Here is a 13,320-nt window from a genome sequence, read left to right as displayed (position 1 = left end):
TGAACTTGAACATCATGACATAAGAGAAGAAAAGAATTATTAATAATGATGATTGAAATGTCACGTATACATTTATTTTATCTCCTAGCCAAGAATATAGATGTTCCGATACACTTAAAAAATTATTTGAATATATCAAAAACATTTTGTTTAATTAAAAATATTTATTTTAAAATATTATTTTGTAAAAAAACCAAATATGTAAAGGAGATAAAAGGGTAATTATAACATCAAGCTACCCATCCATATCTATCTATACATTCAATGTGGAAGCAATGATCACATTCCGGTATGCAACGCACGGTCTCTTTACTATAGCATACTCCGAAAAACAAATGGGACAAACAATATCGTTAGTTCCAGGTAATCTTCTACTAGATCTCTCCTAATTCCACTTTCTTATATGATTCTATTAAAGACTCGTCAAGACCATATACCTATAAAAAAAACCTAACTTGGTAATTAAAGATCATATATACCTAAATATAAGGAAAATAAATGAAAAGAGAAAAACACATATATACTTTTATTAATCAGCATTACATAAAAACATGACTGACCATAATCAAATTAATTCCTCTTTTTGTTTTATTCAGTATGCCTGTCTAAACAACACACACAAAATTGGATCACATAGTAGAAATTGACAAAGAGACATCAATATTTCTTCGTTTTCCTTTAAATAATAAGAGCTTAGTTCAAGTAGTAGGCGAAGAGAGACACAAGGGAGGCTCCAACCAAAGAGCCAAGAGCCGGTACGGCTACGGAGGTTCCGTTTGTGGCGGGTCCTGGTGCTGGAGCTCCGACCTCTGCAGCCATGACGGCGGTCATGGAAGCAGCAGCAAAAACGACTCCACAGGCAATCTTCTTCATCTCCATTGCTAGTTGAGACCTGAAAGGGTAGTTTTTTTTTTGTAGTTTTTTTTTTTTTTGTAGTTTTGTTTTATTTTTGTTTCTCGCAGGTCTGAGTATAATTGGACGAGGTTAAAGGGGATTTATACGGGAGGTAGTTATGTTGTTTTTAGAAAAAGTTAATATTTAGAATTAGTATCTTACCAACAAAAATTAAGAAATTACATCAATAATGTAGGAACTAGGAAGTAGGAACCTCACATTTGAAATTCTTAATTATTCCATTGTGTGGCTTGGAGTAATTTACGCGTTTCCATCCATATTTTTACCTGGTCAAAATCACCATTTACGTGTATGAGTGTATCTACCATATATTAATTTTTTATGTTTTAATAACTTGATTGTTCTTTGGCTGAAAAAGAATTATTTGGATAGTTGAATACTATATAGTCGGTCGAGATGAGTGATGGTTTTTATTTGCTAAATGCTTAATGGCTATAAATAATGGAACGTTAAAAACGATGAAACATTCCATAATTAATGAATTCATCAGCTCTTCTAGAGTAGGCTCAACATTCGTTAATTAGTAGTCCTTTCGTCATCTTTCTCGGTTAGTCTAACACTCGAACTTATCATCATGGCTTCGCATAGCACGTAATCTTCAACGTAGTAGTAGTGATGGTTGATCAAAAAAACTTCACTTAATCCATAAATTGTATCTCAAAATGAGATTTGATAAACTGGTCATATTTTTTAGATGGGATGCTTGAATGGCTTTGTTATTCTTTAAATTGTTTTTAATGTTTTGATTAATGGATACGTTTTCGTATACATGGATTTTTAGAGAGCTTAAAGCCCATTAATGACTAAACCCACTAGACAGACATGGTTTTGTTTAAATGGTTAAATTAGGTTAGAGAGGTGGGTGATCTCTGTTATGAGAGATAGTACTTAGTAGCTGCTTGTTCCTCTAATCCTAACCTAAAAGGACTACTATATCAAAAACCTTAAATCTTTTTTAATAAAGTAGATTTTGCTCGTAAATATTTTGGTATTAACATTTCGAATGAATGAATGAATAACAACAAAGTGAAATTTGAAGACTTTTGGGAATACCAAAGAGAATAATTAGAAGGGGGAAGAAGGAATGAATTAGCTTCTGCTATGTTTTTTTCTTCACCCTACTTTTTTCCTTCTGTTTATGCTTCTTTTTCTTTCTGTTTCGTTTTGATTAAAGTCGCGTCGCAATCAGCTTTTTCTTTTAAATCCAAAAAATAATATATTTTTTTACAAAAAAAAAAAGAATAAATTCTTATAAAAACGTAAGAAAATATATTTCATGAGTATAATATATTCTCAATAGGTTTTGGTGTTATCTTGAATAAGATACTCCGCATATAATAAGTCTTGTGATTTTTTATGTGTATGATCACATCACCGCAAAGCTTTTCGTAAATTAAAATATTAATTGGAAATATAAAAAAAGGTGATAAAGAAAATCACTTAAGAACAAACATATGCACCGAAAGTTAATCAGTGAAAAAGGTGACGATCACCTATTTTTATTCTTTTCCCAAATCCATTTGATCTCTTTTTTTTTTCAAAGTCTTTATAGAAAAGTATTACCCGTTAAAAGACCAACTTAAACATCATACTAATAGCACTCTAGCAATAGAAGACAAAATATTTGAACAGAGAATGAATAAACATGTTCGCACTAATCTTGGTTTTGTTTTTTTCTTTTTTTTTTTTCCTGATCAAAGAATAATGATAAGAAAGAGTCCAAGGAGAACAATCACGTGAGCTCGAGGATTGAAATTGTTTGCACCAAGGATATAACAATTTTAATCGGTTTTAGATAATGTATAGTAGTGTTAATAAGAATTAGCCGAATATTAAAATCAACCCACCAGGCCACCACCTCAACACATAGCAAAATTTGCATATTCCAAAGCATTTAAAAAGGTGAAAAAATTGTGGTTGATCAGTGTTATCAAGAATTGACAAAAAGTAAAGAACTTACTTAAGAATCTTTATTATATTACATTTAAAGATATATATCACTGTCACCTGCCCCATAAAACCACATCCACATCCCCCAAGATATCTAAAATAAATCCTTTATTAGATTAGCCCCCACTCAGTTCTACCCGAAAACAAAAATATTTATTTATAGCACTAATGCTCACATAAGCAAATTAGATAGCGAGTCGTTTAACAACTAGTACTAGACACATGTCTCACAAGAATTTGCTTTTCTTGTTCTCTCCCACAAAGCACAGAACACTGAGAAACTAACAAGATTAGAGATTATAGAATTTAATTCTAGGATACTCATTATAACAAAATGATAACAAATAGTCATAACAATAATAATTATAAAAAATAATAATATTAATAACAATAATAATAATAATGATAATGGGAGAAAGAAATCCTAAAAAAAAAAAAAAATTGAAAATGGGAGAAAGAAAAACCAAGAAGGTTTTTTTTCTCTCTTCTCCTCTCTTCCCATAAGCTTTTTTCTTGTTTTGTTCCTCTTCTTCTCTTCTCTAAATAAAATAAAAAAACTGTTTTTTTGTTGTGAAAATTAATTGACCAAAAACAAAGAAAACTTCTTTCTCCTCTCTTCTTTGTTAATCTTGTTGTTACCCTTCTACCACAACCACCCACCACCTGTAAAAAAGAGGTTTTTATCTACCACATATAGAGAGAGGCTTTGGTTTTGGTCTCTCAGTTCTGCTGAGCAACAAGCTGATCGAGCTGCATTTGCTCAATCCAAGCTTCTAGCCCAGCATGATCCATTACCGGTTCCATTGGATTTGGCTGCTTCACGTTTTCCCCTGAGGAAGATGATGTTGCTGCTTTCTCTTTGGCATCTGTTGGAGACTCCTTCACCAATGACTGAACCCATGACACATCAGGCTCATCACCATCAAACGATGAGGATGATCTCAACTTACCAAGCGCCTCTGAGCTCATTCCCCAATCCGGTTGACCATTTGAGGAACCCCATTTGGATGATGACCATGTGTTGTTGTTGTTGTTTACCGGTGAACCAACGATTGGGCTTGAGTTTGTTCTGAGCTCTCTGGAGCTAAGGCTACGGTACTGATGTTGTTGTTGTTGCTGTTGCTGCTGCTGCTGCTGCTGCTTCACGCACTGAGCCAACATGGAAACACGAGAACTCATTGGTGAAATTGGCTCAACCACATTCCGAGGAGACATTCTTCCTCCACCTGAAAACAATGAGTGATCGACGCTCTTTGGTGAAGAGAAGCTTGTGTTGATTGGAGACAACATGCTCTGCTGCTGCTGCTGCTGCTGTTGCTGTTGTTGGAACTGGTTGAACACAGCGGATTTGTGAGTGGGCGAGAACACCGCGGAAGCTAAAGCGGAATCAGTAAACCGAGGAGACGAAGAGCCTTCTGCTGAGAAAAGATCTTCAAGATTCGAAGGAGGCATTGATTTCATCCGACCAGAGCGGCTCAATGAGTTGGAATACTCGTTGAGAAGCTGCTGCTGATCGTAATCCGCTAACATATTGAACTCGTCTGTCGGGATATCTCTTGCATTGAGAGAAGACCTTAGCCTGCTTGACTGTAGATTGCTTCCAGGTAAGTGCAGAGCAGGGACATTCGGCTGTGGCCAAGCCATGTTCGAATGAGACATCCCATTCCCGGCTGATGATGGCGAAAGAGGAGACATGACAGAGACTCCTGATGGAGAGCCAGGAAGTAGACTCAAAGCTGCTGCATAATCAGCATTCGAACGAGGCGAAGGAACTGCTGAACCAGTGGATGCGTACAAAGGTCGAAGCTCCTCAGGTGTATGCGCAAAGAAACAAACACGCCGACCACAGCCTGTTCCGTCTTTGCAAAGGCGTGTCCTGTATTGAGCAGGATGTAGCCAGCACTCAAACACACCATGAGCATACTCACACATATCTCCTCGTCTACAAGCTCCTTTCCTAAAATCCGGGCACGGAACACAGCTGTAATGGAACTTCCTCGGGTCTCTTCTCCTCGCGTTTTCACCCGGGTGAACAAAAGGACACTCAGTCCAATCATGCGAATAAGCACGGGAGCAAGGCCTAACCTTGAAGGAATACATTCTGAACTCATCAGTCGCGTAGATACTGTTCTTGATGTCAGGTAAAGACGGATCAACGGGATACTCTTTCTTGAACTCAGTCGATTTCAGCTTAAACGGAGAACCAAGGGGAGAGCCAGACCCCGACCCACCATTCTCTCCAGTAGGAGAATGCGACGGAGAAGACCCTCTGTTCGGAACATTTGTAACAACCCGTAGATTACGCTCAGCGGTCGATGATCCATCAGCAGAGAGAAGCTCCTGAAGCATAAGCTTAACACCTTCAAGCTTAGGAGGAACAACAATAACATCACCAGCTCGTTGACCTTCAGCATCCAAAAGATTCAAATCAGCTCCAGCCGCAAGAAGCAGCTTAACAACTTGGATAGCATTCACAGCCCCACCAGAAGCAGCACAGTGTAGCGCGGTGGTCTGATCATTCCCACAAGCGCGGTTCACGTTAGCATCAGTCAAAGAAACAATAAGCTTGATCACATCTAAGCTTCCATAAGTAGCAGCAACCATCAACGGAGTCCTCTGATCGTTGACCATAGCTTTAGAACCTTTCTGACGACCGTACCAGAGACCAGCTTCGTCTACACAAGAAGGGTCTCTCTCAATAGACAGCCTTACACCTTCCACGTCGTTGTTAGCAGCGAGCTCAAGCAAGCTCGCAAAGGTATCCTCTGTTTCGACTCTCAAGTGATTCATGACTAAGTTTGTAACAAGATTGTTATCCTCAAATGAAACTGGCGACGAAGATGTTGATGACAAGATCTGATTTAATCGGTCTGATCCACAGCACATACTTCCATCTGTGGAATCGGATTCTGTAAAAAACATCAGCAAAAAAGAATCACAAACTCAATAAAAAAAAGACCACTCATATATATAAAAATTAATAATAAAATCGATCATAAGATATATTGAAAAACCAAAAAAGAGAATATTTTTCTGATTCTCTTCTTATCCATTGATTTGGAGAAACTAGATCGGAAATACTCAAGTTACAGGTAAAGTCATTTTCAGACAAGAAGAAGGTTTTGTCTGAAATACAAGACTATGTCTTTAACGAATTAAAACCAGGCAAGGTCAAACAGATTTCAAAGAAGAATCAAGCAAAGATGACGTTCTAAAAATAGAACAGAGAGAGAGCGAAAAACAAAAAAAAAACGATCAGAACAAACAAAATCTTTTATCCGATCTTTTTTTTTTTTACAGAAAAACTAAAGTCAAATAGGCAAAAACACAAATAAATCTTTGGTGCATGTTATTTACTCGTTTTTTTATATATATATCCACAGAGATAACAAACGACATAGAAATATTGAAATCATCAGAAACAGAGGGAAAAAAAAAAAATTATTCCATAAGCCACATCGAGCAGCTAGAGGCTTCCGATGATCAAACAATCTCTCACCTTTTTTTATTATCCTCTATTAAAACAAATCTTGCACGAAGACTTCGATGGGTTTAATCGTGAAACGAAATCAGTTTCTAATAGATCTAGGAATATAAAAAAAAAAAAAAAAAAAAAAAAAAGAGAAGAAGGGGAGTGTTAAGGAACGAACGAACACAAGTGAGAGAAGATAGAGGAGAGGAAAAGAAAGAATTTTCCCCGAGAAAAATCTGGGAAAGAGAATATAAAAGAATCAATCGGGTGAAGTCTTTATATTTAGAGAGAAGAAGAAGAAATGGTGAGAGCTTGTTCTTCTACAATCTCCATTTCCCAAGCTCAGATCTCACTAGAAAAGTATTTAATTTCAACCCCAAAAATAAAATAAAAAATATTTATTATTTTTATTTTTTTATAGAGAAACAATTTTTTCGACACTTCGTTTTCGTTCAATGAAAAAATTTAATAAATTTCGCTATCCAATAGCGAAAAGCTAATTTTTTTTTTAAATAACATTATTATTTTCCTAAGAGAAAAAAAAAAGACAAAAGCGCTTTACTACTACAAAGTACAAATTACAATATGAGAGATCTTCTTATTCTAAACCCCTTTAAAATCACCTCAACCAATAAGGAAACTCCACGTCATAACTAAAACAAGAAAAACCTAAGGTTAAAATCGTCATTCTGACTTCTATCGTCTGATATGGCAGGTTATGATTGGCTGACATAGGAAGTGGACACGCATGTATGTATCTCTTTTTTTGTTGTTTTGTCCCCCTTTTGTTTCAATAAAAAATTCTCCCAGTAAGTAATTTCCCCTTACTTAAAATAATGGGGGTTAGCAATCTAGTGAGTCAAGTTACATCGTAATTAAAAAAAAAATAGCCTATTCTGTCTGCTCACGTGGCGATTACTGATGAGCTAGCTCACTTATTCCGGTGACGCTCTCCTTTCTTCGTCAGGTTTTACAATTAATTTCCGAAATTATCCTTACAAGGAAATCGTATTTACTCCTTTCTTTTAACCTTTGTGACACGTGGAATAAAACATTGAGCGATGAGCACAATACGACACGTGGTTTTTCAATGGGATGAGACCGGGTGTTACCGGTGGACCCGGTGGTATGGATGGGGTGATAAGTGAAGAGAAAGTAAACGGGAGCAACCAGTAGCCAGTGTGAAGGGGGGGGGGGGGGGGGGGGGGCGTAATTGAGAGGGATTATTAAACGATATTTAAGAAAGAGGTAACTGGCGTCCGCCAAGCGTACGGGGGGGGGGGAACGGACGTGACATATTTTATTTAATTCCAGTTTAATTGTGGAGAGAGTCAATCATAAACCATGAGAAGAAGAAAATAAGAAGTGGGCCTTATGTTGTAAAATAGATATTTTTATATCAATACAAAAAAAAAAACTGAAAAGCAATTATACTACTGCACCAAATATAATAAATTTTCCAAAACAGTTAAAAAAGTTAAAGAGAGAATTGAAATATGGTTATATTTCCCATTATACAGTAGTTTTTTTGCCAGCATTGGTTTTATTAAAACTTAATACCCAAAATTTAAACAGAAGGATAACGTTAATAAAAAAATCCTCTATATATTGAAATTAACATGGAGTAGTGTTTGCGAAAAAAAAAAGTAAAAAAAAAAAACAAAAAAAAATCAAATATGAAAAAAAAAATCAATGGATGCTGGCAGCTTGAGAATCAATTTTGGAGTTAGTATCCGAGTAAAGAAAATTTACCAACTTATCTGATGAAATCTTCTTGGATTTTTTATTTATTTTTAAAAACAAATAAATCAAATGAATTCTTCTGAATTTCATTTATTAACTGACAAAATTTTATTTTTCTTTCAATTAGTGAATGGCAGATGCACTGGTTGCTCTTAAAGTCTTAATATTCAGATAAAATTTTCAGCTATTTCGTCCAATTTTGTTTAATTACACTATAGAGTTATAAGTTATTCCAGATTTTGTAAGAAAAGCACCATCATTGGCTTTTTTTGTCACTATTACCAGATCATTTGTTTTTACTGAATTTTGTTGTTATTATTTAGACTTATAAATACAAAACCATTTGAACGAAGTTGAGATGTTAATATCTTTAGCCTGGATTGAAGAGCTTATTTTGAAGATTGCTTAAACTTTAGTTTTTCTTAAAACTTATTCAATATTGAAATTTGATTGTTGTTTCTTTTAAAAGGGTTCATTCTGGTTCGGCAGAGAACATATCCCCATTTCCAAATGATGGTTAAAACATTGCATCAACAATATTAGGGAGAAAAAAATAAACTAACACAGAAATGTCATCATTGTATATAATTATGGTTGTTGCAAATTATATAATAGTCATATAATAACTTAAAGAGATGAAAATTTACTTACTTTCAATAATTTGCTTTTTTTTTTTTAAACATAAAGCATCTCGAGAGGAAATTTAAAATAATTTCAGTAATCCATAGAAAATGTTTAGGGTGGTCCAACAAAACCAACAGTAAAAACCGGCTTGCTTTTGTACTTACCGTTTTTTCAAATGTTTTTGTACTGACCTAAAACTGTCTGTATATATACAAGATCTATTATTCAGTTGATTGAAACCAAATTTATAATAATAAGTTTATAACCAATTTGAAAAGATTAAAGAAGAAGAAGATTAATATTGTAGTATAAATTAATAGTGGTAAAAGGTTTATAATTAAGATGCATCAGTAATATATGAACGAAAATCCATTATATACATTTATACAGTCTAAGTTATTGATTAAAGCCTTTCAGAATAGTCTCAGGATGGATTTATTGGAAAAGCTTTCCACTCAAATTCAAATGTATTTATAAATTCTGTAACGATTAAATTCGAATACTACTGACGTAATAATTTTTGTTATTTCATTTTTATGTCGGCAAAAAATTTGATGTCGGCAATTTTGTTTAATGTTTATCGTGTTAATCTAACTTCTATTTTTTACCTGATCCCATACTTTAACTAATTTGAAATAATAATGATTAATCATATGTCATTATTGCTCGAGTTTTGACGACCTCAATCACTCGTCCAGTGGGAGGAGAACACTCGCGAGGCTTCACTCCGTTCACTAATTATTATAAGTGATGATAAATTCTCGTCTCCATATAATACTCAGTGGATGCTCCATCCATTAATATTCCTATTACAGATAAGGAAATAAAAGTATATAAAATTAAGAAAAAGCATTATCCTCATGCTAATGCACGAGAGATGACTTTTGGATCATGTGGATAACAAGATTAATAGAACGAGTCCGACATTAACTAATTAATGACCAATCATCACTCATAAGATTGTTAATCCAAAAAAAAACTTAACAGCGTCGATCTTCTCATGAGTACAGTAATATGGGTCGAATGCTATTTTAAATCAGCTACAAAATTCTCATTCTTGTTTATAGCAAAAAGAAATCTAGAACCATTAAATACAAAATTAACATAATTGTTTCAAAAATATAAAAAAGGATATAAGTAAAAAGTAAAAACAGCAAATATATTTTTGTTATTAAATTGACTATTTAATCCATACACAGTAAAACCTCTATAAATTAATAATGTTGGGACTAAGACATTTTATTAATTTATAGTGATATTAATTTATAGATATATTTTTAATTGTTTATTTTTTTTTAAATTATGAATTGGAACAATTATAGCAAAATAAGATTAAACTTTCGGATGTTATAAATTTTATGGTTTAGGAATTGAACTTGTAATATTTATAAAGCATTATTGACAATAAATTACAAATACTATAAACAAATTGACTTATACACATGACATACATAAATTCAAATTTATAAATAATAATAATATAAATTTTCATATTTTAATAATCTGTCTAATTATCAAATTGTAAATGATGCATATCTAAAAATTAAAACTTTAAAATTTAATTATTTGTATGACATGTTATAAAATATTTTAGAGATATCATCATAGTTTGAAAATACAACATTACAAATGTTCTATAGAAATGAGTTTTAGGAGAAACATACACTATTATATCAGTATATATATATATATATATAAAATTTACATGATTATTAATTTATGATATTATTGGGACCATATTTTACATTGAGATTTCAAAAAAATTATTATCTTATTATCTTATCGAATATTGTTAATTTTTACACTGGCCCGACTTGGGACCAGCAAAATTTATTAATTTATAGTGATTATTAATTTATAGAGTATTAATTTATAGAGGTTTTACTGTAATCAGTTAGCATTAGTATTTTTGTTAAGATAATATGTTTTAATAACTACAAATTTGCTTAATAATTATATTATTTTACTCTGTAATCACTAATATATCATTTTTTTTTGTTTTATAACATATCATATTTGACAAACCTATTTGGATCAATAATATGGACTTTAATACCATGTAAATTTTCAGAAATTCTAATTCAAAACTGATCAATAATAAACATGTGGTAACCTATTTCCTTGATATTAACTGTAGGTTCTATATAACCTAAAATACCATTTTAAAATTTACAATCGGTTTTTAGAAAAGGTGACACGTGTGTGTATGTGAGAATTAGGGGAGTAGTAGCAATAATGGAAGGGACCCGATAGTGACCAAACTTGGCCAAAGGGAAAATGCGAGTTTGTGTGTTTTACTTTGTGGTGTTTTGTCTGAGTCTCTCTTTTGTTTGATTTCCACGTGAACACTTACCCCAAGGTCCCCAACTCTAATCGCCTTGTTGCATCTACAGGGCGCAAACTTCTTCCAACTATCCCCTCTATCTTATCATATGCTTTCATTTTCTCTCGTTACTTAACAATAATGAGATTTCGTTTTATTTTTTGCTTTTTCATTTCAGGAAATTCAGGTCAACATTTACCTCTCTAGCATTTGCAATGCAGTAGAACTCAAACTCAGTTTTGTGCTAATGGGTTGCATTTACACGTAACCAATTAATTTCTCATCATTGGTTTTGTTCATGTAATTAAATTTTATTTTATGCTGATAAGGCCCCATAATTATAGATATGTTACGACAGTGGTAAGAAAAACTATGTGATGACGTTTTGCACTCTCCGATAGCCGATAGATTTAGCACCATTGGTTTCGTTCATATTGTCATATTTTTTTTTGTGTTTTTTGTATTATTTATGAAAACTTTTAATGTTTACAATTCACATTTTATCATATATGCAACAAATTTTTGTTGATAGTTAAAAGGTGACTTTTCCATCCCATGAGTAGGTTTGTGACTAAAAGTACATCGTTGGTACTATATGACCTTCACACAAATAAAAAAATCTTCTAAACCAACAATACATTATACATATATGAAAAAAAAACAAAAAAAAATGCCAACAGTACATGTAGGTTTTGTAAGTTGTTATCACTTGATATGTCGGTCACGATGACGAATATATTCGAATTTCGTGTTTTTAGATAATGTATTTAACATTTATTTTTGCTAATTTTTACACTATTTATAAAAACCTTAAACCAAAAACATTTATCAGATAATAAATATTCACATATTTATGTCAACAGTTTGGTGGATATATTTTTCAGCTTGCGCACTTAATTAAGTAGATTCTAACTAACAGTACTAGTAAAATATAAGTAAGGGTGAGTACTAGCTAGTTATAACTCATTTCATCAACAATTAGGTAGAAAATAAAGTAAAGCTGAAATTTTGTATTGAATTAGTACCTAACAAAAACTCAATCGAGGTCCATAATTATTGAGAAGAAATTTAGGAATTAAAATATTGTCTTATTGAAATGGATTTTCATATGAAATTCGTGAGTGTTCACAAATCTCAGAAGAAGGGTACCATTTGGCAATTCAAAAGGAGACAGATGACGTCTCAGTTCTCTTTGGAAATGAACACGTCAATGTACTAGCTACAATATATCTCTACAATATGGGAAACTGAATTCGGATGTTTAATCTCTGCATAGAATAATTATAATACAGTCGAGATGTTACGTTCCTAATAAATAATTGATTGATATGAAGTTATGGATTCTTATACTATTCTTCGTTTTCATACTTTAACGTTTATATATGTGCCAAGAGACAAGCTTAAAGAGAAGGTCATGTGGTGAGATGGCTACTGAATGGAGATATGTTCGCTTTCAAAGAGTTTGGTGATGTTGAGTGTGTAGACATTAAATAGAGGAACAAAATATTTCTCATATTATATATATCATCATTTTCTAGAGAATATATAATTTTTTGATAACACCACAGATTAAATCGTATCATCGACAGTTAAAAAAATTACCGATGCGATTGATGATAAAAAAAACTCCGGTACAAGAACTTTTGCAGGACAAAATAGCAGTACAGCAATGTATTTCTACAGGATACACGTAAAAATATTATAAGATATGTTGAAATATAGAAAATTCAAAATTATATCTAAAAGAAAAAGCTATCTATATACGTCAAGTGATATGAACAAGAGAAAACAACCGAACCCAACCTCGGTCCATTTTGGGACATATGGGATGTTACGAACCGTAGATGCAACTTTTCTTCTGATATCTTTGTTTGTGGCTCCTCATTTTTTCTCTCTTTTTTCTTTTTTCCTTTAATAATCGCAATTGTGGGGGTCCATGTACTTGTTTCAAATAGATGAAATATCGTAAGATGCACATCATGCACTATAGACACGATATATATAATAAATATAGTATAATTCTATTCTTTCTAACGAATAATATTCATTTGATGTCATTGTCGGGAAAAAAGACAAATGTAAAGTTTCATGACTGGAGCGAGTTAAACCTAACTCCAAGCCCAATTAGCTAGTAGGTGAATACTACTGAGCCCGTAACGTGGAAAGATAACATAATAGGCCTAGTTTTATTAAGGACTTTGTGTTTACTATGTTTTCTTTCTTTTTATCAGTACTAGTTTTGAATCGACGTCACACTACAAATCAGTTTATTTGATATATTTTGATAAAAATT

At 32.7% G+C, this 13,320-nt stretch overlaps 1 protein-coding gene and 1 pseudogene across 2 annotated transcripts; both read right to left on the bottom strand.

Annotated features, from left to right (window-relative positions):
- Positions 1–499: 499 nt before the first annotated feature.
- Positions 500–967, bottom strand: LOC147946343 (arabinogalactan protein 23 pseudogene; annotated as a pseudogene). Its single transcript, XR_015597648.1, has one exon. The product of XR_015597648.1 is annotated as an arabinogalactan protein 23 pseudogene (transcript).
- Positions 968–3,162: 2,195 nt separating this feature from the next.
- LOC104782682 (zinc finger CCCH domain-containing protein 30) lies at positions 3,163–6,726 on the bottom strand. The gene is made up of 2 exons (XM_010507688.3): positions 6,365–6,726; positions 3,163–5,774 (listed from the first exon to the last, which is right to left on the bottom strand). Exon 2 carries the CDS (start codon positions 5,749–5,751, stop codon positions 3,586–3,588), a length of 2,166 nt encoding a protein of 721 aa, XP_010505990.1. The 5' UTR covers positions 5,752–5,774; positions 6,365–6,726; the 3' UTR covers positions 3,163–3,585.
- Between the last annotated feature and the right edge of the window lie 6,594 nt (positions 6,727–13,320).

The sequence above is a fragment of the Camelina sativa genome, chromosome 4 (genome assembly GCF_030686135.1).
Source record: "Camelina sativa cultivar CO46 ecotype springtype chromosome 4, ASM3068613v1".
Taxonomy (NCBI): domain Eukaryota; kingdom Viridiplantae; phylum Streptophyta; class Magnoliopsida; order Brassicales; family Brassicaceae; genus Camelina; species Camelina sativa.
Note: the sequence above shows the minus strand (reverse complement) of the source record. Positions and strands in the feature narration are given on the sequence as shown.